Source organism: Trachemys scripta, chromosome 7 (assembly GCF_013100865.1).
Source record: "Trachemys scripta elegans isolate TJP31775 chromosome 7, CAS_Tse_1.0, whole genome shotgun sequence".
NCBI classification, from domain to species: Eukaryota; Metazoa; Chordata; order Testudines; family Emydidae; genus Trachemys; species Trachemys scripta.
This window is the reverse complement of record NC_048304.1, coordinates 126360667-126383944: the sequence shown is the minus strand read 5'-3', so window position 1 is coordinate 126383944 and position 23278 is coordinate 126360667. Positions and strand designations below refer to the sequence as shown.

Below are 23278 nucleotides of genomic sequence, written 5' to 3'. Positions count from 1 at the left end.
CGCTCTCTGTCATTCCCAACCTACTGCTACATGCTCCAGACAGACCCTGAGCACCACACGCTCCTACGCCCTCCGCACCCCCACCCTACCCACATGTTCTCCAGACAGCCCCCCCGAGCATCACACGCTCTCTGCACCCCCCACCCTACCCCTCCATGCTCCAGACAGACCCTGAGCACCACACGCTCCTACGCCCTCCGCACCCCCACCCTACCCACATGTTCTCCAGACAGCCCCCCCGAGCATCACACGCTCTCTGTCATTCCCAACCTACTGCTACATGCTCCAGACAGACCCTGAGCACCACACGCTCCTACGCCCTCCGCACCCCAACCCTACCACATGTTCTCCAGACAGCCCCCCCGAGCAACACACGCTCTCTGCACCCCCCCACCCTACCCCTACGTGCTCCAGACAGACCCTGAGCACCATATTCTCTCTGCACCCCAGCACCCTATCCCACCCCCGTGCTCCAGACAGCCTCCCTGTGCCCCATATGCTCTCTGAACCCCCCCATCCCCACGTGCTCCAGATAGCCCCCCCCGAGCGCCACACGTTCTCTGCCACCCCCATCCCACCCCTAGGAGCTCCAGACACTCCCCAAGTGTCTGCCATCATTCCCTCCCAAATACACCCAGGGGCTGATGCTCCCACCACCAAACAGTCCTCCTCAGCCTCAGACGCCCATGCACCTCCCCCACTCCACATACATCCTCCTCCTCCTCTTCTACCTTCCTCATACACCCACAAGCCACCCATTGCTGCTACCACACGACCCTCCAGCTTCATACACTCACAACACCCTCCCCCCTCTCTGCGCCACCCCCCAGACACCTCCCCGTCTCTATCCCCCACCTACTCCCCCGGACGTCTCCTCCCAGCCTTCCCCGACATGCCCAGTGCCAATACCTTCTCTCCAATCTCTGTGAAGTCACCTCCAGGGAGCAGCTTCAGGTCTGGAAGGAGAGCACAGGCCTCCACAACCCGCTGGTACCTAGCCTCATCCAGTTCTGACCCAAAGAGAATGTTGTCCTTCAGCGTGGCGTTCTGGATCCAGGCCTGCTGGGGAACGTAGGCCACAGAGCCCTGGAGGGAAGAGCCCAATCACAGCTGCCTCATCCAGTCAGCGCAGGACTTGGGCCCTGGGCTAGGGGCTGGGGAAAGGAGGGATGGGGGAGATGGGCCCGGGGTGGGAGCAGTGCAGTCACATCCTCTGTGCAGGGAACTAGACAAAGCCAAGATGAGGTTGTGACATGGCAGACCAGGTGCCAGCTCATGCCAAGGCCTCTAGGCCTCAACTGAACACCGACCAATACATCGCTAGACACCAGTCTGGCTCAGCTCTGTGTCAGCGTTGTTCAAATAAAGATTAAGTGTATGAGAATGTGGTTAGACATTATGAAATGCTGGTAGGAGCTGCATGTAGTAATCTCACTTACAACATCTGTACCCCACATTATAAGGTTATATTGAGCATTTACTTTGTAATCCTCTGTAACTGTGTACCTTGCGAACCAGGAACGAAGCATTAAGGGGGGAGGGATAGCTCAGTGGTTTGAGCATTGGCCTGCTAAACCCAGGGTTGTGAGTTCAATCCTTGAGGGGGACACTTAGGGATCTGGGGCAAAATCAGTACTTGGTCCTGCTAGTGAAGGCAGGGGGCTGGACTCAATGACCTTTCAAGGTCCCTTCCAATTCTAGGAGATAGGATATCTCCATTTATTTAATTTAATAACTAATGTAAGATGCTGGCTTCCCACTGACGTGGTTAGGCCCTGCCCACCAAGAAAGCCCATTGAAACAAAGGAGCCATTGTGAAACATCAGAGGACTTTGTTAATTGCTCCCCCAACTCCCATGAAGAGGACTCATCCCATCAGCTTGAGCTCTGGGGGAAGATAATAAAAATTCCTGCTAAAGAAGAAGCTGGGTCTTTTATATCGCTTGGACTTTGAGGGCGAGGATTACTAGGCATAAACAAAAGATCCCTAGTGCTTCGCGTGGGTTAGCCCTAAAGAACACATAGAGCTTGCTTATTATAGATGCTTCTATTACTTTTTGAAACTTTAGATTGGAACCCATTTGTGTGTGTTTGTTTATTTGCTTTAACCTTGTAAATAACACTCATTTCTTTTTCTTAGTTAATAAATCTTTAGTTAATTTATTACAGGATTGGCTACAAGCGTTGTCTTTGGTGTTAGATCTAAGGTGCAATTGACCTGAGGTAAGTGACTGGTCCTTTGGGACTGGGAGTAACTGAATGTTGTTGTGATTTTTGGTGTAAAGGACCATCTCTCTCAAAGACAAGTTTACCTTGGTGACAAGATAGATCAGAGTACCCAAGGGTACTGTCTGAGACTCTCTGGTTAGGCTGTTATAGTGCCTGAGGAGTTTACAGTTGATACTTGGCTAGTGAAATAATAGAATCAGAGAACTGGAAGGGACCTCGTCTAGTCCAGTCCCCTGCACTCACGGCCAGACTAAGTATTATAGACCATCCCTGACAGGTGTGTGTCTAACCTGCTCTTAAAAATCTCCAATGACAGAGATTCCACAACCTCCCTATGCAATTTATTCCAGTGCTTAACCACCCTGACAGGATGTTTTTCCTTATGTCCAACCTAAACTTCTCTTGCTGCAATTTAAGCCCCTTGCTTCTTGTCCTATCCTCAGAGGTTAAGGAGAACAATTTTTCTCCCTCCTCCATGTAACAACCTTTTATGTACTTGAAAACTGTTATCATGTCCCCTCTCAGTCTTCTCTTCTCCAGATTAAACAAACCCAATTTTTAAAATCTTCCCTCATAGGTCATGTTTTCTAGACCTTTCATCATTTTTGTTGCTCTTCTCTGGGCTTTCTCCAATTTGTCCACATCCTTCCTGAAATGTAAGTACAGAACTCATAACCAGTACGGGGTTTGTGCTTTGGTTCTTAACAGACAGCTTGGCAGAGCAGATAATTCCTGTGACATTCAATGTCCTGCAGGGGAAAAGGTTGTTCACTGCATCTCCCCAGGACTTAGGGGAAAGAGGGTGCTGGAGGCTAGGACCCTAACTAGCTTTTCCACCCTACAGACCAAGGGTTTGCTCTCACTTCCATGAGCTGGGTGGATATTTGCCCATGGCACCAAGCTGCCATGTGATCGGTCGTGACAGTGGATGTCCGGAGCTTCCATGCTGGCAATAGCGTGAAGTGCGTGAGGGAAGACTGAAGGGTATTGGCAGAGTTGGGTAGGGACAATTTGAGTAGCGGGGGGCTGCAGATCAGGATTGAGGGGCATTGGCAAAGATATGCATGTAGGGAGCCCAGGGCTGGAAGAGCAGTGGGGCTGAGGGGCGAGGCTGAGGGGCACCAGCAGAGCTAGAGGGTGTCCCAAAGCTGGAATACCAGGGAAATCTGCAAGTCATGACCGAGGTGATTTGGCCTGGATTCTGGCGGGGGGGGCCTGGTGCCTGGCCAGGCTGTTCACATCTCTGCCTGGGGTGGGCACTCTTAAGTGCCCCCCAGGATCTGACGGCAGCTCACGGGGCCTCCTCCACCCGGGGCAGCTCCTCTCACCTGGATGTTAATGTGCCCCTTGAGGTTTTCCATCTCTCCTAGCACAGCTGACACCAGTGAGGATTTCCCTGAGCCCACCGCCCCGACCACAGCCACCAGACGCCCAGGCTTGATATCCAAAGTGACCCTGGAAGGATGAGAGATCTGAGTGGGACTCAGAGCAGCGCTGAGCAGCTACCAGGGATGTAAATAACGTGTAAAAACAATAACCATGTAACCAATTGAAATTCTATCGGTTACATGCGTAAACGTTTAACTGTGGAACTAGAGGTGCAGGGGCTGCTGTAGCACCCCCATGTTTTAGGCAGGGCTCCACTGCCGCCCCACGCCCGGGGATCCCTGCTGCTGTCCCTGCGCCCGGCATCCTGGTTGCCAGCCAGTGCCCAGGGTCCTGGCTGCCATCCCGGCCCCGGGGGTCTGCACTGCGGCGGCAGCAGGATGCTGGGCGCGGGTGGCAGCAGAGCCCTGGGCACGGGTGGCAGCAACCAGGATCCCGGGCGCAGGGCAGCAGCCAGGACCTAGGGTGGAGTTTAATTGTTAACAGAAATCGATAAGCCTCAAGCCTCTTGGTTAACCGGTTAAACTTTTACATCCCTAACAGCTACGTTACCCAGGCTAACCGCAGGCTCCTTCCCGGACTCCTGCGTCTCCTGGACTTGCCACCCGGGCCTTGCACGTGGTTGGAAATGTCATGAAAGGACCCAGACCATGTGGTCAGCGAGAACAAGCCAGCGAAGCAGGTGTTTCCAGCTGCCATGTCTCTGCTCTGGGGGATGTGTGTCCTGCAGTCCCAGGCCCCACCGGGGGCTGTGTTCCACCCATGACAGCACAGGGCGATTGCCTGGCAGGTCAGTAACAGAGAAGGGAGCCCCCCAGCACAGCACCAGGCCCCGGACGCAGCACACTCACTCTCTGATCGCAGGCTCGGCACCCTGCTCCCAGGTAAAGGAGGCCTCGGAGAACTGAATCGCGCAGTCTGCCAAGAGAACGGGCAGTGCCTCAGAGACTGGGGGAGGACAGTTCCCTCCCCAGCCCAAACCCAAACTCTGTGTGTCCAGCTCCCAGGAGCCAGCAGCCCACTCGGGGGCTTCCCCTCATGCCTAGTGGATCCTGGATTTGGGCCAACGGGGGAAATCCTCCCCAAAGGGCCCTGCACATGAAGGGAGGGTTGTTGTACCACAGGACCCTGCAAACCAGGTGCCCCCACTCGAGGTGCGAGGGGGGGGTGTATGTAAGGGCCCCATACATGGGGTAAGGAGTGGAGGGGGGGATTGTGCCTGGGGGCCCCACACACGGGGTGGGAGTGGGGGGGATTGTGCCCAAGTGCCCCCCACATGCAGTGGTGCTGATGGGGAGTTGTATTTGAGGGCCCTGCACACCCATGATGTGGCTGCAGGCCCCCCACAGACACACCAGGGACCCGCTGTGAGACCTGGCAGTTTATTTACCAACACTGGGGTCACGTCTTATGGCTGAGGGGTCCAGGTCGCCACTCCCCAGGTACCGCTCCAGCCGCTCGGTGGACACGCTGGTCTGTAGGAAGCAAAAGGGGATGTCACACAGGTGAGACACAAGATCCATCTGAGTGGGGTAGAGAGCTCCAGAATCTTCCTGCCCAACCCTCACACCCTGGGGGCAGCTCCCCAGCTCTGTATTTCCCAAGAGATTGAACAATAAGGCAGGGACCATATGTGTGCGTGTGCAGCATCCAGAAGAGAAGGTTACTCCCCCTGTGCAGTAACTGGGGGTCTTCGAGATGTGTGTCCCTATGGACGCTCCCCTGTAGGTGCAACAGTGCCTCCTGCACCTGGGATCGGAGATCTGCACATGTCGGGCTGCACATGTGCTCCTCCCTGTCTCCCACCATCTATATAGCGCTCTGCGGTCCAACCACCCTCAGTTCCTGCTCTACTGCAGAGTTTATGTTTGAACTCCGAAGCAGAGGACGGAGGGTGGGTAGTGGAGCACCCGTAGGGGGACACATCTCTCAGAACCTCCGTTCCTGCACAGGGGGAGTAACCTTTCCTTCTTTGAGTGATGTCGCTATGGATGCTCCACTGTAGGTGACTGCAGAGCAGTGCCCCTAGATGGAAGTGACTTCGGAGTGATGTCTGCTGAGGCAGATAGGACACAGCGTCCTAGTCAGGCATCTGATGCCACGTCGTAGGTAATTGCATGGCGTTGGCTAAAAGTGTCAGTTTCAGTTGTCAGTGTCAGTAATTGGCACATTGTTCAGGTTTGCTCCCAGCTTCAGCCCCACACGGGGGCGCCAGGGCTCAGCGCACCGGGTTTCAGCTGCGGGGCCCGGTGGCCCCCCTGAAAGGGCTCGTGGACCCCCAGGGGACCGCGGACCCCAGATTGAGAACTGCTAGCATAGGTGCCAAGGGCTTGCTTGGTGCTGGCGGTTTAGTTGGTGCCGAAGCACCGAGGATTATTTTTGTTGAAGCAGTGGGTACCGCTTTTGAAAGTCTTACACTGTCTTTCTCAGTGACAAGAGACAATGTGATCCTGTCCATTTAGGGTCCTTGGACCTGTCCTTCACACCGGTACTGGACGTGCCCAGACAGTCATGGGAGCTGTCTCACGTCTGTAACTGCAACATCCTCAGATTTCGCCGGGGATGCCTTTTTCTGAGGCAGCTACTTAGAGGGGAAGCTAGTGGCCCTTTTCTTTTCACCTGGGCGGGAGAGGGTGGGTTTCCTCTTGGTGTTACACAGTAGGTGAGGGTTGGCTGATAACCGTATGGATGGTGAGCACCGCATAGGAGAGGTATCAGGACCAGGGTCTGAGGCTGGTCGCAGAGAACTCTCCATGAGTAAAAGTTTTAGCCTCAGTTCACGGGCCTTCAAGTTGAGGCAGCAGGTACACTTTTGAGAGACGTGTCCCTCACCGAGGCAGCGTATGCACCAGGAGTGACCATCACTCACGGGGATGGCTTCACAGCAAGACAGGCACCTCTTAAACCTGGGGGATCTGGGCATAAACGAGCAGGGAGAGTCTCCCGATCGGGAAAGGCGTATTAAAAAAGGAAAACCTTTGCTAAGCTAAAGAATAACGGGGAGGAAAGAGCAATGGAATTTTTTTTTTTTTTAGGGGGTAGAAAAATGCAAGGAAATGGCGAGTATCTACAAAAGAACAGAAACAAGACTGTTACTGCCATTACTAAAGGCTAGGGATGTCTGAAGGGCTCTGCTCAGGATCCCATCCCAGACCAAGGGCGGCTGAGAAGGAACTGAGGGTGGTTGGACTGCGCAGCGCTATATAGACACCGTTCATGGCATGAGACGGGGAGGAGCGCATGTGCGGCCTGATGGGCGCTGCTACCAAAGATCTCCGATCCCAGGGCAGGAAGCGCTGCCGCAACTACAGTGGAGCACCCAAAAGGACACTACTCGAAGAACTGCAGCTCCAATCCTGGCAGGGCCTCTGAGTGCCACCGCAACACACGCAAACAACAGAGGAAATAAATTAGATGCTGGGCGGGTATGGAGCCCTGCAACACAAGTCCTCCCACTCCCCACTGAGTCCTGCAACCAGCACTCTGAGCCCTGTGCCCCACATGCTGATTCCTTGGCCCAAAGACTGGCCACATGAGCCCCACATGCCGAGCCCTGATACCTCAGCCCCACACGCCGAGCCTGAACCATATGATGCATTTGGGGGTTAACAAAAGGGCCCAAGACTCAACCCTCCTTCTCTCCGCCCTGCCCGGGGTGCTCACCTGCACCAAGGAGGAGATGACCATGGGCAGCATGGCCATGGGGAAGCGCAGCACGTTGAAGAGGGAGATGGAGGTAAATGCCTTCTGTGCGTCTAGGACGTTCTTCTCATCCACCATGACGTAGACGGCGAAGCTGGCCACAGAGACCTGGGGTAGGGGGTGTTAGAGCCACAGCCTCTGCCATTGCAGCCATGCCCTCACCTCCACCCCACTGCGCTATGCTCCCGCTGGAGTTCCACCCCCATGTACACCCCACCTTGTGCTCCTGCCTGATATCCCATCCTCCGCATGCAGGGGCACGTGCTCAGGCCAGGGGTCCCATCTCCCAGTGCTCGGTGCTTCTTCTGGGGCCCCAGCCCATGTGTCCCCCACACACAGCGCTCCAGCTGGGGGACCCACCCAGAGCTCTTGTTGGGGTCTCTCTGGAAGAGTGGCCAGTGGACAATAAACACGCTGGTGCTTTGCCTGCCTTCCCTGGGACAGACGCCCCGCCCAGGGGCAAGTCACAGTCCCTGATCACAGGGAAGTAGTATGGGACGGTGGGGGGAATAGGCACATTACTCCCCGTCCGCAGCCTGTCAGCCCCTGGGCACATCCCACCCCCTAACCTCAAAGCCTGATCCCTCTTCCCCTCCCCCAAAACCACCTGCGCATCCACGCTCACAGCCTTATTGCCCTGGGCATATCCCAATCCCTCTTGCCACCCAGGAGGCAGCCCCACCTCCAGCCCCGTCTCCCCGGGGGCCTCCCACCACCGCCAGCCCTCGTGCACTCACCAGGAACGGGGCACAGGAGAAGATGAAGATGGAAAAAGCCTGAAGGTAGGTAAAGTGCAGCAAACCCTTCAGCTCACGCACACGGATCTCCCCAACCTGTCGCTCAAACGAAGGCTCCCAGGCGAACAGCTTCAGAATCTGAGTGACACCCAGAATAAGTGGATCCTGGTCCCACAGTGGCCCCCACTCCCACGGCTCATCTCACCTGCATGCAGCACCCCGTCCACTGGCCCTGGGTCCTGCTCTCCTGCCTGCAGCCCCACCCATAGGTAGTTGCACAACCAGCCAGGGGCATTATGGGGGTCACCTTCCTGGACCCATGCAGCAAATCCTGTATCATCACGTGCCATCGACTCGGGGGGGAGGGGGGAGCGCTGCCAGCACTGCTGCCATGCAGAGAAGAATGGGCCCCCATGTGCCCTGGGGAGGGGATGGCCAGGCAGCAACCCCAGGTGTCCTGGTGGGGGGCAGGGCAGCCAAGCACGCCCCTAATGCCCTGGAGGGGGAGGGGCAGCCAGGCACTGGGGGGTGGTCCATGGTGCTCACCTTGATCCCACTGAGGATCTCATTCATTATTTTCATGCGCTGATCCTTGTTCTTCATGTTCTTCATCTGCCAGTGAGAAAGGCGAGTTGGATCCCCCAGCCCAATGCAAAGAGCAGCTCCTAAAACCCAGGAGCTCCACAAATGCCCCATCTCGGCCCCAAGCTCACTCATCCCTCATCTGCCTTGCCAGCACTTCCCATCTATTTCTGGCGGGCCCCCTCTCCTGTTGGCAGGGGCTGGGCCAGTACAGGTGCAGGAGAGTCAGCTCGTTGGGCTGGGGTCTCTGCTGGAGCCTGGTGCTCCAGGGTAAGGGGGCAGCCCCGAGCAGGCTCTGCATTTCCTCTCTCGGACCCCATCTACAGTCCCACTCCGGAGAGCCACTGGCAGCATGCAGGGGTGGCTGGTGAGTGGGGGGCTCAGGCCGAGAGGGGCAAGGAGGAAGCCTTTGCCAGGCCAGCCTGGGGAGCGGACCCTACCCAACTGCTAACCTGAATGCTTCTGGCCTTGGTGGCCAGGACAGCGTTGATGGGGATGAGCAGCACCATGACCCCGATTCCTGCCAGGACCGAGGGGCCCAGCTCCCACCACAGGAAGACGATGGACAGGGCGATCTGTAGCGGCGCCGACCACAGCTGGTGGATGAAGTTGGCCAGGTCCATGAACCTCTGGGCGTCGGCCGACATCAGGTTCACCGTCTCACCGTGGGTGTACTCCTTGCGGGTGGCGTTGGAGACAGTGAGCGCCTAGGGTGGACAGCACAGTCACCAGGGGCCAAGCCAGCCCCCAGCCCCTGCTGTGTGATGCGTGCGAAGTCTAGGCCTAAAGCATCAGAGCAGCTCCTGGTAATTGCCAGCCTTCCTGCACTGACTCCTGAGTGCTGGCTCTTGGCTACAGAACCACCCCTCCTTGCCGGGCCTCCCACCTAGCTCTGGGGACCGCTGCATTGCTGTGGGTCAATGCCTCCCACCAGGACTCTGCAGCCAGCACGTCACTGCATGGGGAGCACAGCAGGGAGCGGCCTGGTGCACATGGTTCTTACTGCATGGATCCCTGCAGGTAACCCCCAGGATGTCCAAAGCCCCCAGCCCCTACACTGGGGAACAAAGACCCAGCCCATAGGTGCCCTTGGAGGAGAGGCAAAGACACGGGAAGAGGGAAGTGTATTGTGGGACAGGGCTTTGGGGGGAGCAGGGAGGCCCCACACGCCGTCCTGCAGCCTGACGGGAGCACCCACACCGACCTTCTTGTAGACAGCGGCCATGAGTGCCGTGCGCAGGCTCGTGCCCAGCAGGAAGCAGAGCTGGAAGTACTGCTGCAGGCAGATCGACTGGACCAGCGCGGTTACAAACAGTAGCAAGGCGTAGAGGTAGCCCTGCCAGGCATACGCCTTGGGGTCCGCAACAAAGGAGATCAGCAGTCTGACGGTCAGAGCAGCCAGTGAGACCAGCCAGGCATGGGGAGACCTCTGACCCACAGAGACCAGCCCCCCAAGGAAACTGCCAGCCCCACATAGACCAGCCCTCCCCCCCAGGATGCTACCACCTCCTCCCTGCAAAGACCACCCCCCCCAGGGACACCACAACCCCTGTCCCACAGAGAACATCCCTCCAGAGATCCTGCCACCCCTGCCCCTCAGAGACCAGCCCCCCACAGATCCACCTCCAATCCTGCCCACAGACCAGACCCTTGGGGACACCTCTGCCCCACAGATACCAGCCCCTCCCAACACCCCTCCACCCCACAGAGACCCAGAAGGGAATTGCCACCCCTGCCTCAAAGAGACTAACCCTGGGGACGTCACCACCCCCAGCACACAGACACCAGCCCCCTGGGGCTCCCCCACCCACATTCCATCTATAACAACCAGCCACTGATGCTAAACCCTGGACCATGAAGCAGCCCCCCTTGTCTGGGCGTGTCCCTGCACCATCCAAGAGAAACTCCCTGGGCCTGCCCTAGCTCCTGGCTGGGTGCAGGGCAGGCGAGAGGTCCCTGTGGAGGCAGCCCAGAGGTGGGGACTCACTTCAGCAGCTGGGGGCTGGCAAACACCAGCAGGTCGTGCACCAGCTTGAAAGCCACTGATTTCAGCAGGTTCCCCGCAAAGCTTCTGATCAGGGCCATGGCCAGCCAGGCCTTGGGGTAATCCCCACTGGGGCCCCCCACATCCTCCTTCTTCTTCTGCTTCGGCTGCTTCTCCTCCTAGACCGGAGCCAGCATGTGAGAAAGGGAGCTGGACCAGACAGGCATCCTGCCGGCCCCACACCCTGGGTCAGACACCCACAGGGTCCTCCCCCACACCCAACACTCCATGGGCCCCCTGGATCAAACACCCTGCACAGGAACCCCCACCCACCCAGGGGCCCCTCCCCAGGACAGGTGCCCCCCCCAAGGCACCCTTCTCCCCGGATCAGACACCCCGCCCAGGGACCCTTCCCTGGGACAGGCGCCCTGCACAGGTGCAAGGCCCAGTCCCGGATGGCCGGGAGGCAGCATGGGATGGTGGAAGCAATGGGTGCTCGGGAAAGGGTGGGGGAGCTGCAGGGGTTAGTGCTTCACACGCTCCTACCAGAGACTTGGGGCTGGTTCCCGGGGCTGGGAGGGACGTGTGGGCAGCATGGGCGGCCCAGGGAGAGGGGAGCTGTGAGACAGGTCTGTGGAGAGCTGGGGAGGGGCGCAAACCTTACGACATGTGGGGCAGCTATTGCGGGCTCCCTCCAACCCTCCTCACTCACGTCACTGCAGAGTCACAGGGACCCAGGGACCCGGCGCCAGAGCCCCAAGTCCAGCCCAGGGGGCAGCGAGGGAGTTACCAGCACCAGGATGTCTTGACTCTGAGCCTTGCCGAGCCCATTCCTGTGGTCTGGGGCTGCCTCGCGCAAGCTCCTCTTGCAGCGGCGTCTCTCCAGCTCCCGACGGGCCTTCCTCACCTGGGCCCTCATGTTCCTGTCAAACCTGCTGAAGATTTGCTGCGTTTTCACGTTTTCTTTCAAGTCCCAGAGATCTTCCATCTCCAGGGGTTTGCGATAGCCCCTCAGAACCATCCTGTGGGGCAGGGAGAGCCTCTGGTCAGCAACACCTTACCCTGCACACTGCGGAAACAGGCCTCTCCTGCTGCCTGTCCCTCACACCCAGCCCGGAACAGACACAACGCCAACACTCGGGGTCACCGGGCACTGGAAGCTGAGTCCAGCGTCCCAAGCAACTGAGCTGCCTCTGGGAATCTCGCTGCAGTGCAAGCCAGGAACAACTCATTTCACCCACAATTTCTCCCACCCTGCACCTCCTGCACCTGGCAGACAGTGATACTCAGCAGGGTAAGAGAACAGGATCTGAGCAGACCTCAGCCTCCCTGCCATCCCAGCCCTGGGCTTGCCACAACTCGCACTGCTCTGCTCGGGCCCCTCAGTCCCAGCCTGCAACCCCTTGCTGTTCCCGCCCTGGGCTCCCTCCTACCTGCTGTACCAGCCAAAGGTGATAGAGCTCAGGAAGGAGGCTGTGACCTCTGGGTTCTAGACACAAAGAAAGAGGAGAGTCTGTTCACCACAGCTGTGTCTGTGGCAAGAGCTGACTCATCTCCCCCTCCCAAGGTGGAATCGCGGGGGCCTCACACTGAGGCAAAGGGAATGGGCCACAGTGAGTCCCATAGAGCATGTGGGGCAGGTCTGGCCAGTCCTGGACCTGCACAGGCTGAAAGGCAGGGCTTGAGAGCCCGGCAGGGCTGAAGTGTGGGGACTCTTTCCACCCGCCTGGCCCACACTGAGACCTCACAGACACTGTCTCAGGACCCTGGCCTCAAAGATGGGTGGAGATGGAGCCCAAGTGCCACCAGCCCCTCTGTGCTGAGGCACCTTCTGGCATCCTCTCCCTCCCCAAGCCACCCACAGGGTCTACAGGCTGTGCTCACCCCAAAGCCCAGACTGGGGCACAGAGCTCTCACCTTCTTGGCCATTTCCTCTGTTTCTGGGGCGACATCCGAGAAAGCAGAGATGATCAAGAGGAGAAGCTGGAGCCCATAGGAGATGAGGAAGAGGCTGAACCGTGGCAGGTCAGGAACCAGGCCCTGTGCGGGAGGAAAGCTGATGGCACCTGCAAGCGAGGTACAAGCCCAGCCTGGACCCATGGATAACCAGGAAAGTGAGTGGGGCTAAGGCTGCCTGAGCGTTTCCGCTCAATCCCTCATTTCAACTGCTCCTGAATTCCTGGAGCTGTCTCCTTTCAGCCCAGGCCCCTCTGGACATGACCCCCAAGGGCACGCACTGGGGTGGGCAGAGCTGAAGCCCTATGGGAGGAGAGATAGGAGCCCCCACTCACATTCCCCATGGGTGCTTGCTCACAGGGGGCTGCAGTGCCCCAGAAGCTGATGCTAGTTAACAGCCCACAAGGAAGGGGATTTTCCTGCCCCTATGGGAAAACTGGGAGTGTGAGGGATTTCCCAGGGGCCCTTGCGCGTGGTCCCCGCTGCTCCTCACCAGCAGTGCCTTCCGGACCAGTGTCTGGAGCGGGAACACCCCGCAGAGCAGGGAGAGAATCCAGAAGAGGAAGAGTGGTCCGGAGTCCCTGCGCTGGTGGAAGCGCTGAGTGTCATGGAGCAGCAGAACCAGGAACTGGGGAGAGAGCAAACTGGGTCAGAGCAGGGGGTGCAAGGAGGCTGGTGACAGAGGAACCCAAGACAACGTAACCTGGGCAGGGGGTAGGACCCCAGAGGCTCATGACCTGGTGTGACGTTATTGACATAATCTGGGACCATATAGAACATGGTTGCAACCAAAGTCCTGTAGTGGCACCAAATCTTGTATAAAGGGGGTCAAATGAGGTGTCTAAGACAAGGTGATGGTTTGCTGGCTATGATTATGCTGTCTATATGTGTGTATCACTTTTGTAGTTGAAGTTATGAATATTGGCTCTATACTGTCTGTATTTCAAACTTATGCTATGCTGCTGGGTGACATCCCAGACAAACTGGTGTTAGCTCTGCCTAGCCTGCTTGATGGCCCATTAAGGACCATCAGCTATACAATGGACCCATTGAGAGAAGGCAGATACACCTTGTAACTCAGCAAAGTATGCAGGGACTGGCCCATGTGACTCCAGACTCCATTTTGCTGTAATTTTCCACAGTAAGAACAAAGAGGTGTTCTTACACCTGGAAAAGACTATAAAAAGCTGATGCCTCATCTCCATCTTGTCGTCAATCCTGAGGTAAGCCAGTGGGGTGAAACCAAAGTCCTCTTAGTCTGGCTGGTTTGGTTTGCCTTAGAGGCGGAAAAACCCCAGCATTGGGCTGTAACTGCCCTGTTTAAGCAATTTGTCCTGAATTGGCACTCTCAGTTGGGTCCCGCCAGAACCAGCATTGTTACACCTGGAGATTATACATGGGCCCCAGGAAGTCACAGATGCAGCATCGGGCTCCACAGTATTGGCTTCCCTTTAAAAATGTGATCCAAGTGTAACCGATTGTGACATTATCTGATTAAACTATGACCATGTAGATCATTGCTGCTACCACTGGTATATAACTGCCACAAATCTTGTACAAAATGTGCCACGTAAGATGTCTATGCAAAAGTTATGATTCGCTGATATGATTATGCTATTTGCATGCATGTATCATTTTTGTATCTGAAGTAATGAGTATTGGCGCTATACCTGGATTTCCAGTGTGTTTGCTTCTGGGAAACACCCACAAGGTGTTTAGCCTGCACATTGTGAAGGAACTATTCAAGTTAAGTGGCTCATCAAAAGGACACTTAGCTCACAATGGAAGACGCCCATCGACACTGAATAGACTGTCCTTCTGTCTGGGGTATAGGTAATGGCTTCTTCTGGGACTAAGAGAAATCAGGCATGGACATGTGACTTGCCCATGTGACTCCAAACTCCACCTTTTACCTGTAATTTTCCACTAGCTGTGCTGAGGGCTTGGTTTGAAACAATGGGTTTCCTGCCACATGGCAGAAGCTATAAAAGGCGCTGGAAACTGCTCCATTTTGCCTCTTTCCTGCTCAAACCTCTGGACTTATACTAATGGGAGCATCTAACCAAGGGACCGAGAACCTTCCAATGATTTGGAAGCAACCAGAGACTTGACTAAGGCCCCGTGTACACTGGCAAGTTTCTGCGCAGTAAAGCAGCTCTGAGCGCTGTAACTCCTGAGGTGTACATGCTGCCAAGCCACTGAGTGCGCAGAAACTGCGCAGATGCAGCGCTCTAAAAAACCCCCCGACGAGAGGCATAGAACTTCCTGCATTGGGGCTATGCGCTGCGGTGCCAGTGTAGACACCCTGCACTGCGATTGGCCTCCAGGAGGTGTCCCACAATGCCTGTTCTCACCTCTGGTCATCAGTTTGAATTCTACTGCCCTGCTCTCAGGTGACCAACCGTCAGCCCCACCCCGTACATTCCTTTGCAAATTTGAAAGTCCCCTTCCTGTTTGTTCGGGGACGCACTGTCACAGGCCCAAGGACTCTCTCCCTCAGGGGGTCCCATGGGGAGGCAAATCAGCATTGTATGTTGCTAACACGGTTGCAAGCATCGCAAGGCATTTCGGGGGAGGGCCAAAGGTGTAAATGTAAAATAAAAAATTCCTTGCAGGGTGCAAAAGGCCAAAAGGGAAAAAAAAGAAAAAAAATGGGTTAACTCGGCACTTCAGCTAGCTCCGTGCAAAAATAAAACGCTGGCCCCAGCCCAAGGTCATGGGCTAAACAAAAAATCTACAGCTGCCCTGACGTAAAAAACAAATCAAAAAACAAGTTAAGCAAAGCTCCAAAATACCAGCAAAAACAGTCAAAGCCAATGAGGCGGTGAGGGTGAAGGCCAACAAAAGGAAAAACAAAGTCTCCAAAGCCGGTGTGTTTTGGGCAGCCAAAAAGGCCACAGCAAGCCAATTGAAACTGGTACAAAAAGCACCAGGCACAAAGCGCCTAAACGACAACACCCCCCAAAACCCAAAACCCTCCTGAGAGCCCAAGCAAGGCAAAAATTACAGCGAACCCCAGACGACCTGGGCCCAAAACCAAACTCTCGTCCACCTTTCCCCCTCTTCTTCTTACGTTGCACCCAGGCTTGGCCAGCCGTGAGTAGAGCGTGTGTGAGTATGAAAGTGGGTTATGGCTTGGGGCACTAACGCTTTCTTCCTTCCTCTAAGTAATTTGGGAAACACTCTCCGCTGTTATTTTATTATTTTATTAATAAAGCTTTAAAATTTAAACCCTTGGTGTGTTTCGTCATCTCCTCCCCAAACAATCCTGCAGTCAGCCTAATCACCTGACGCCTCAGGCAGATTGGTAACGGAAATCTGTCACAGCGTGCAGTGGTCTCAGCACATCTTTCCAGGTGGTCATGCCTGCTCCATGCACCAGGCGACCCCCGTTTGGGGAGAGGAGGCAGTGCAGTCACAGCTGCGTTCCCGCCTTAGGAATTATGATACCTACAGACAGATTTCACAATGCATGACAGAAAGGGGCCATGACCGGGATACATTGCAGGGCAGGGTCAAAGTGAAGGAGCTGCGGAATGCCTACCGCAAGGCGTGGGAGGCAAACCGCTGCTCCAGTGCTGCGCCCACAAGCTGCCGGTTCTACAAAGAGCTGGACGCGATAGTCGGTAGCGGCCCCACCTCCACTGCGAAAGCCCCTGTGGATACTTTGGTGGCTCACATGCCAGTCAAGAGTGGACCAAGCCAGGAGGAGGAAATCTTGAACGAAGAGGGGGAGGGGGACCCAGAGACAGAGGATGACTCGGAGGCCAGAGATGCATGCAGCCAGGAGCAATTCTCTACCCCGGAGAAGCCTAGCCAGTCACTGCAGTCGGATCTTGGCGAAGCACAAACAAGAGAGGAGGCCCCGGTAAGTGGATCTGATTTTGGGAATTGCTGAAGCGAGTTGTTGGGGGCAGGAGGGTTGCAGAAAGCAGGCTTGTCTCCCACCACATGCCTAGTCTGAGCGGCGGAACAGGCTGTTGATAGACTCCCTCACTTCACGGGAATCTCCCTCAGAGATCTCCAGGAAACTCTCGTGGAGATACTGGGCAATCCGCTGCCGCAGGTTCCTCAGCAGATCTGCTTTGTTTCTTGCCCCATTAATGGTAACTTTCCCGCGCCACTTTGCTATGATAGGTGGGGGGGACCATTGCTGCACACAGGCAAGCCGCATAGGCGCCAGGGCGGAAGCCGCAGGCTTGGAGAAGACCCTCCCTTGATTCCCTGCTAACCCTCAGCAGTGAGATATCTTCCATAATGATCACCTCCCGTGGAAAGTGTGAGGACAGGAATGATTATCAGTCCCACCCTACAGTGCTGGCTCTCCCCAAGTGCCCAAGAGCCACATGCCCAGTGTACAGCAGGGTCCGGGAACAGTGATTTCTCCTGCCCCTGCGGCTACTCACCATTTTGGGGGTCTTGTGGCTCATGTGGGCTTGCCTGGGGTCAGCCAGTCAGTGACAGGTGTGTGAGTACTGGCTGTGTATTAAAGCACTGAAGCAGTGTTGTCTGTGTTGCAAACAATACTGCTTCTGTAAAATGTTGCATTTAAACTTCACAGAGATGACCTTGGGAGAACAGCCTCCCTCTTTATTATTGGCGGCAGAATCACAGAATCATAGAATATCAGGGTTGGAAGGGACCTCCGGAGGTCATCTAGTCCAACCCCCTGCTCAAAGCAGGACCAATCCCCAACTAAATCATCCCAGCCAGGGCTTTGTCAAGCCAGGCCTTAAAAACCTCCAAGGAAGGAGACTCCACCTCCCTAGGGAACCCATTCCAGTGCTTCACCACCTTCCTAGTGAAAAAGTTTTTCCTAATATCCAACCTAAACCTCCCCCACTGCAACTTGAGACCATTGCTCCTTGTTCTGTCATCTGCTACCACTGAGAACAGTCTAGATCCATCTTCTTTGAAACCCCCTTTCAGGTAGTTGAAAGCAGCTATCAAATCCCCCCTCATTCTTCTCTTCTGCAGACTAAACAATCCCAGTTCCCGCAGCCTCTCCTCATAAGTCATGTGCTCCAGCCCCCTAATCATTTTTGTTGCCCTCCGCTGGACTCTTTCCAATTTTCCCACATCCTTCTTGTAGTGTGGGGCCCAAAACTGGACACAGTACTCCAGATGAGGCCCACCAATGCTGAATAGAGGGGAAACTCAATCTGCTGGCAATGCTCCTACTTATACAGCCCAAAATGCTGTTAGCCTTCTTGGCAACAAGGGCACACTGTTGACTCATATCCAGCTTCTCGTCCACTGTAACCCCTAGGTCCTTTTCTGCAAAACTGCTGCCTAGCCATTCAGTCCCTAGTCTGTAACAGTGCATGGGATTTTTCCGTCCTAAGTGCAGGACTCTGCACTTATCCTTGTTGAACCTCATCAGATTTCTTTTGGCCCAATCCTCTAATTTGTCTAGGTCCCTCTGTATCCTATCCCTACCCTCCAGCATATCTACCACTCCTCCCAGTTTAGTGTCATCTGCAAACTTGCTGAGAGTGCAGTCCACACCATCCTCCAGATCATTAATGAAGATATTGAATAAAACCGGCCCCAGGACCGACCCTTGGTCGCTTGAAACCGGCTGCCAACTAGACATAGAACGGCTGCGCAGAATTAGAAAACGTCCAAGAAGAACTAAGGAGGACTTTATGTGTGAGGTTATGATGCACTCCGCTGCCAAGAAAAAGGAACAGAAGGAGTGGCGGGACAGCGAGAAGAGGGACTGAAAGGAGAATGCGGCACACCAGAAAGAAATCACGGAGCGGCTCCTAACAGTTATGGAGCGCCAAGCTGACATGCTCCAGGTGATACTAGCTCTTCAAACCAAGCAGCTCCGTGCCCGCCCTCCCCTGCAGCCCCTATCGCAAAACTCTTTCCCATGCGCCCCCCCAGACACCGCCAACACTCTCTTATCAACCTCCTGGCTCCAGTCTCTACCTGCAGCATTCTACTCCTCCCTCCTCACAGTCCAGCAGTGTGGACTCCACTACCCACTGCACTCAACACCCATCCCTCTGCAGTCTGGCCCTGCTGAAGTACAGCACCCGCTGCATTGTACTCCAAAGGAGAAGGTTGGGTATGATACCTGGACATACACAATCTATAGCCATCCCGGGACCCCTCCTCCTCTTGAGACCTTCCCTTCCCCCCCCCCCCCCCCCCCTGATGGTTTTTTTTTTTTTACCCTCTCCTCTGGCTGTTATCTTTCAATAAAAGAATTGTGTATGTTTGAAATCAATCTTTAGTCTATTAAGTGAAAGCAAAAAGAGCCCTGCAAAGCAACATACAATTACGTTAAGGCCCCTTCTTGCATCATGTGCACCAGTCACCTCCTAGCATTACAAGCACTGCAATCCCGAGCATAGCAACAAATATTAGTGGCTTTCAGCTTCAAATTGCTGCCTCAAAGCATCGCTGATCTTTATGGCCCCGCACTGCGCCCCTCTAATAGCCCTGGTCTCTGGCTGGTCAAACTCAGCCTCCAGGCACTGAGCATCTGCGGTCCATTCCTGAGTGGAGCTTTCACCCTTCCCTTCACAAATATTATGGAGCGTACAGCATGTGGCTATAAGCATAGGAAAATTGCCATTGGCCATGTCCAGCTTCCCATACAGGCATCGCCAGCGGGCTTTTAAAGGGCCAAATGCACACTCAACAGTCATTCTGCACTTGCTCAGCCTGTTGTTGAACCGCTCCTTGCTGCTGTCAAGTTGCCCCATGTATGGCTTCATAAGCCAAGGATTTAAGAGGTAGGCAGAGTCTCCCAGGATCACAATGGGCATTTCGACTTCCCGTACGGTGATCTTCTGGTCAGGGAAGAAAGTCCCTGCTTGCAGCTTCCTGAACAGACCAGTGTTCCGAAAGATGCGTGCGTCATGCACCTTTCCAGACCCGCCTGCGTTAATGTCTGTGAAACACCCACGGTGATCCACAAGCGCCTGGAGAAACATTGAGAAATACCCCTTGCGATTAATGTACTCAGTGGCTAGGTGGTCTGGTGACAGAATTGGAATGTGCGTGCCATCGATCGCCCCTCTGCAGTTAGGGAAGCCCATGTGTGCAAAGCCATTCACAATGTCACGCATGTTGCCCAGAGTCCCGATCTTTTGGAGCAGGATGCGATTAATGGCCCCGCACACTTCCATCAATATGTCTCCAACGGTCGACTTTCCCACTCCGAACTGGTTAGCAACCGATCGGTAGCAGTCTGGAGTAGCCAGCTTCCACAGTGCAATCGCCACGCACTTCTCCAGCGACAGGGCAGCTCTCATTCTCGTGTCCTTGTGCCGCAGGGCTGGGATGAGCTCATCACACAGACCCTTGGAAAGTGGCTTTCCTCATGTGAAAGTTCTGCAGCCACTGCTCATCATCCCATGATATGCATCACTATGTGATCCCACCACTCAGTGCTTGTTTCCCAAACCCAGAAGCGGCATTCCATTGTGGTCAGCACCTCCGTGAATGCCACAAGCAATCTCGTGTTGTAACTAAGATGCGTGGCGAGATTAATGTCGCCAGGGCCGGCTTTAGGCCGATTCCCCGGAATCGGGCCCTGCGCTTAAGAGGGCCCCGCGCCTTAGGTGACTTTTTATTTTTTTTACTCACCTGGAGGCAGTCCATTCCGGGTTTTTGGCGGCACTTCGGCGGCGGGGGGGGTGTCATTCAGTACCGCGGAAGACCCGGAACGGATCCCCTGCCGCCGAAGACCTGGACCACCACCGGGTATTCAAATCGGGCCCCGCAGGTCCTAAAGCCGGCCCTGAATGTTGCACTCCTCTTGCCTTTGTAGTTTAAGGAATAACTTAACTTTAACTCCACTGCCACTCGTGACGTGTTGGTCAGAGCGAGCAGCATACTGGTCAACAGCTCGGGATCCATTCCTGCAGCCCGAAAGAGGCAGGGCGCACAGTACACAAACCGTTGAAAGATGGCACCAAATGCGGACCGAAGCACAGGGATTGCTGGGATGTGAAGCAATGCATCACGGGGCATTGGGACAGGACCCGGGATGCCCCGCGACCACCTCCGCCTTCCCACAACTCTTAGCGGCAAAAGAGAAAGAGGTGCTCTCTGGGATAGCTGCCCAAAGGGCACCACTCCGAATAGTGCTGCAAGTGCCACAAGTGTGAACACGTTATTGCGCAGGCACCTGTCAGTGTGAACACACAACAGCGATTTCCCTTCAGCGCTCTCTGAGCGGCGCTGTAACTGCTGGCGCTGTAACTTTGCAAGTGTAGACATGCCCTTAAGTCATCAGTTTATTCCGTCACTGCTACAAGCCTGATCCAAGAACTTTGCAATTATTGTATGTATTTGATTCCTTTAACCAATTTTAACCCTCACCTTTCTTTCTTTTTATAAATAAACCTTTAGATTTTAGATACTCAAGGATTGGCAACAGCATAATTATTGGGTAAGATCTGAGTTGTATATTGACCTAGGTGTGTGGCTGGTCCTTTGGGATCAAAAAAACCTTTTATTTGATAAAATTGGTTTTAAAGAACCACTCATCTTTAAGTCTAGTGTTTTTGGTTGTGATACAAGAACTGGAATGCCTAAGGAAACTGCTGTTCTGACTTCTTGTTAGCCAGTGTGGTGAAACAGAACTTTACTTTTGTTGCTGGTTTGGTATATCTTATGGGAGAATAACCACCAGTTCTGGGGTGTGGCGTCTGCCCTATTTCTCAGCAGTTTGTCCTGAATTGGTATTCTCAGTTGTGACCCACAGAGGCATGGTTACACCGATGCTATGACCACTGCCTGAGTGTGCAGGGAGCCTGGAACCATCACTCAGCAGCCCTCCCACTGAATGAGAGGTTCGCTCTGGAACCTAAAACTGCACATTTACATTTCTATATTAACTATTTCACTGCTGCCTGTGTTAGCAGACACATCTAATCAGTGTGCTGCTCCCACAACCCACCTGTCCCCTAGGCTATGGCCCCGCACTGCTAGGGAGTTTTCCTGAGATTCAGCCTAAACCTCTCTTTACTGTTTCCTCCCCTCACCCCAGCTCTGTCCCTGTGATGACCCAGCGTGAATTCAGCCGGTGGCAGGCATGGCAGTCTCTTACCCATGTCACGGTGTACAGCGCAGGGTTTGTGTATTGGACAGCGGGGTTCCTGCTGGCGGGAGTCGGGTGGGGGTATTGGCCAAAGTCCTCTGCAAGCGTGAAGGCCAGTTCAGCCATTGCTGTCAGTAAGAGCAATGTGGTCAGCGCCTGGGGGAAAGCAGCTGTTAGGAGAGACACTGGCTTTGTCCCTGCCCGTTGGGCTGCTGGGGAACACAGCCCTAAGTCTGTCAACACCCCTGCAGGGGAGACAAGGGGTGTGATGGTGGAAGCAGTACCATGCCCACAGGCCCCATGCTCCATTACATCCCTCCATCCCATGTGGGCCCAGTATTAATCCTCTAGTCCCGGGCCATTCCCAAGGTCCTATTCCAGCTGTCTGGTCACGTGCCCCGTTCCTCATCTGATCATGCCACTCTGGCCTTCTGAGCATAATACTCCCATACCCCACAAAACCCTCCTACCCACTGTGCTCACCACCCTGCACCCCATTATGCCCCATCACATCCCTCCAGTCCCCGGGGTTACCCACCTCTTTCCCCATTACACCCCTGTATATCCCTCCAGCCCAGGGTGTTTCCCCCCCGCACGCCCCATTACATCTCTCCCCAGCCCCAGGCATTCCCCACCCCTGGCCCCAATACACCGGATTACATCCCTCCACTCCTGGCCCCATTCTCCCCGTGGTTCTGTAGGGCCATAGGATCTGTACCTGCTTGGTGAGGTAGAGTTTGGTTAGAGATGATTTCTTGGTCTTGGGTTTAAACATGGGAAGAAGCTGCCAAGGAGCCAAAAGCCAGAGAAAGCCCAGAGGGATCCAAACAAGCACGGTCTGTTCGAAGCAGAGCGGCAGGTCGGGCTGGGGAACATCCAGTAAGGAAGCATTCTGGGCAGGGCAGAGACAGCGAGAGCAGAATCACTCAGAGTCACATCACAAACTCACCAGCATCCCCTGCCTGGAGCACCACTCCACCTGCATGCACCCTACCATGTGCCTCAGTGCCTCTCCTCCTACACACCTCAGCCTTCCCCTGCAGGCAACCTGAACCCAAAACACTGAGAGCACCCCGCCTTCACCTGCCTGACTCCTAACCGCCTCAGCGCATCCCTCCCCCTAACACACACTCAACCCCATATACCCCACAGCTCCCCTCCCCCTTCACCTGACCGACCCCTAACCGCCTCAGCGCATCCCTCCTCCAACACACACTCAACCCCATGTACCCCACAGCTCTCCCCCCTTCACCTGCCCGACCCCTAACCGCCTCAGCGCATCCCTCCCCTAACACACACTCAACCCCATATACCCCACAGCTTCCCTCCCCCTTCACCTGCCCGACCCCTAACCGCCTCAGCGCATCCCTCACCCTAACACACACTCAACCCCATGTACCCCACAGCTCCCCTCCCCCTTCACCTGCCCGACCACTAACCACCTCAGCGCATCCCTCCCCCAACACACACTCAACCCCATATACCCCACAGCTTCCCTCCCCCTTCACCTGCCCGACCCCTAACCGCCTCAGCGCATCCCTCCTCCAACACACACTCAACCCCATGTACCCCACAGCTCCCCTCCCCCTTCACCTGCCCGACCACTAACCACCTCAGCGCATCCCTCCCCCAACACAC

The 23278-nt window shown here is 55.3% G+C and overlaps 1 protein-coding gene across 1 annotated transcript in view; it reads right to left on the bottom strand.

Moving 5' to 3' along the window:
• Positions 1–909: 909 nt before the first annotated feature.
• Positions 910–23278, bottom strand: part of ABCC2 (ATP binding cassette subfamily C member 2) — a gene marked incomplete at its 3' end in the record, with an annotated part of 39209 nt that continues 16840 nt past the window's right edge. The window contains 16 exon segments of the mRNA XM_034776156.1: positions 910–1086; positions 3558–3684; positions 4467–4533; positions 5006–5090; positions 7279–7425; positions 8055–8192; positions 8601–8666; positions 9089–9343; positions 9841–10018; positions 10624–10799; positions 11411–11642; positions 12054–12109; positions 12538–12660; positions 13070–13204; positions 21650–21796; positions 22359–22532. Coding sequence (XP_034632047.1) covers positions 910–1086; positions 3558–3684; positions 4467–4533; positions 5006–5090; positions 7279–7425; positions 8055–8192; positions 8601–8666; positions 9089–9343; positions 9841–10018; positions 10624–10799; positions 11411–11642; positions 12054–12109; positions 12538–12660; positions 13070–13204; positions 21650–21796; positions 22359–22532 — 2283 coding nt within the window.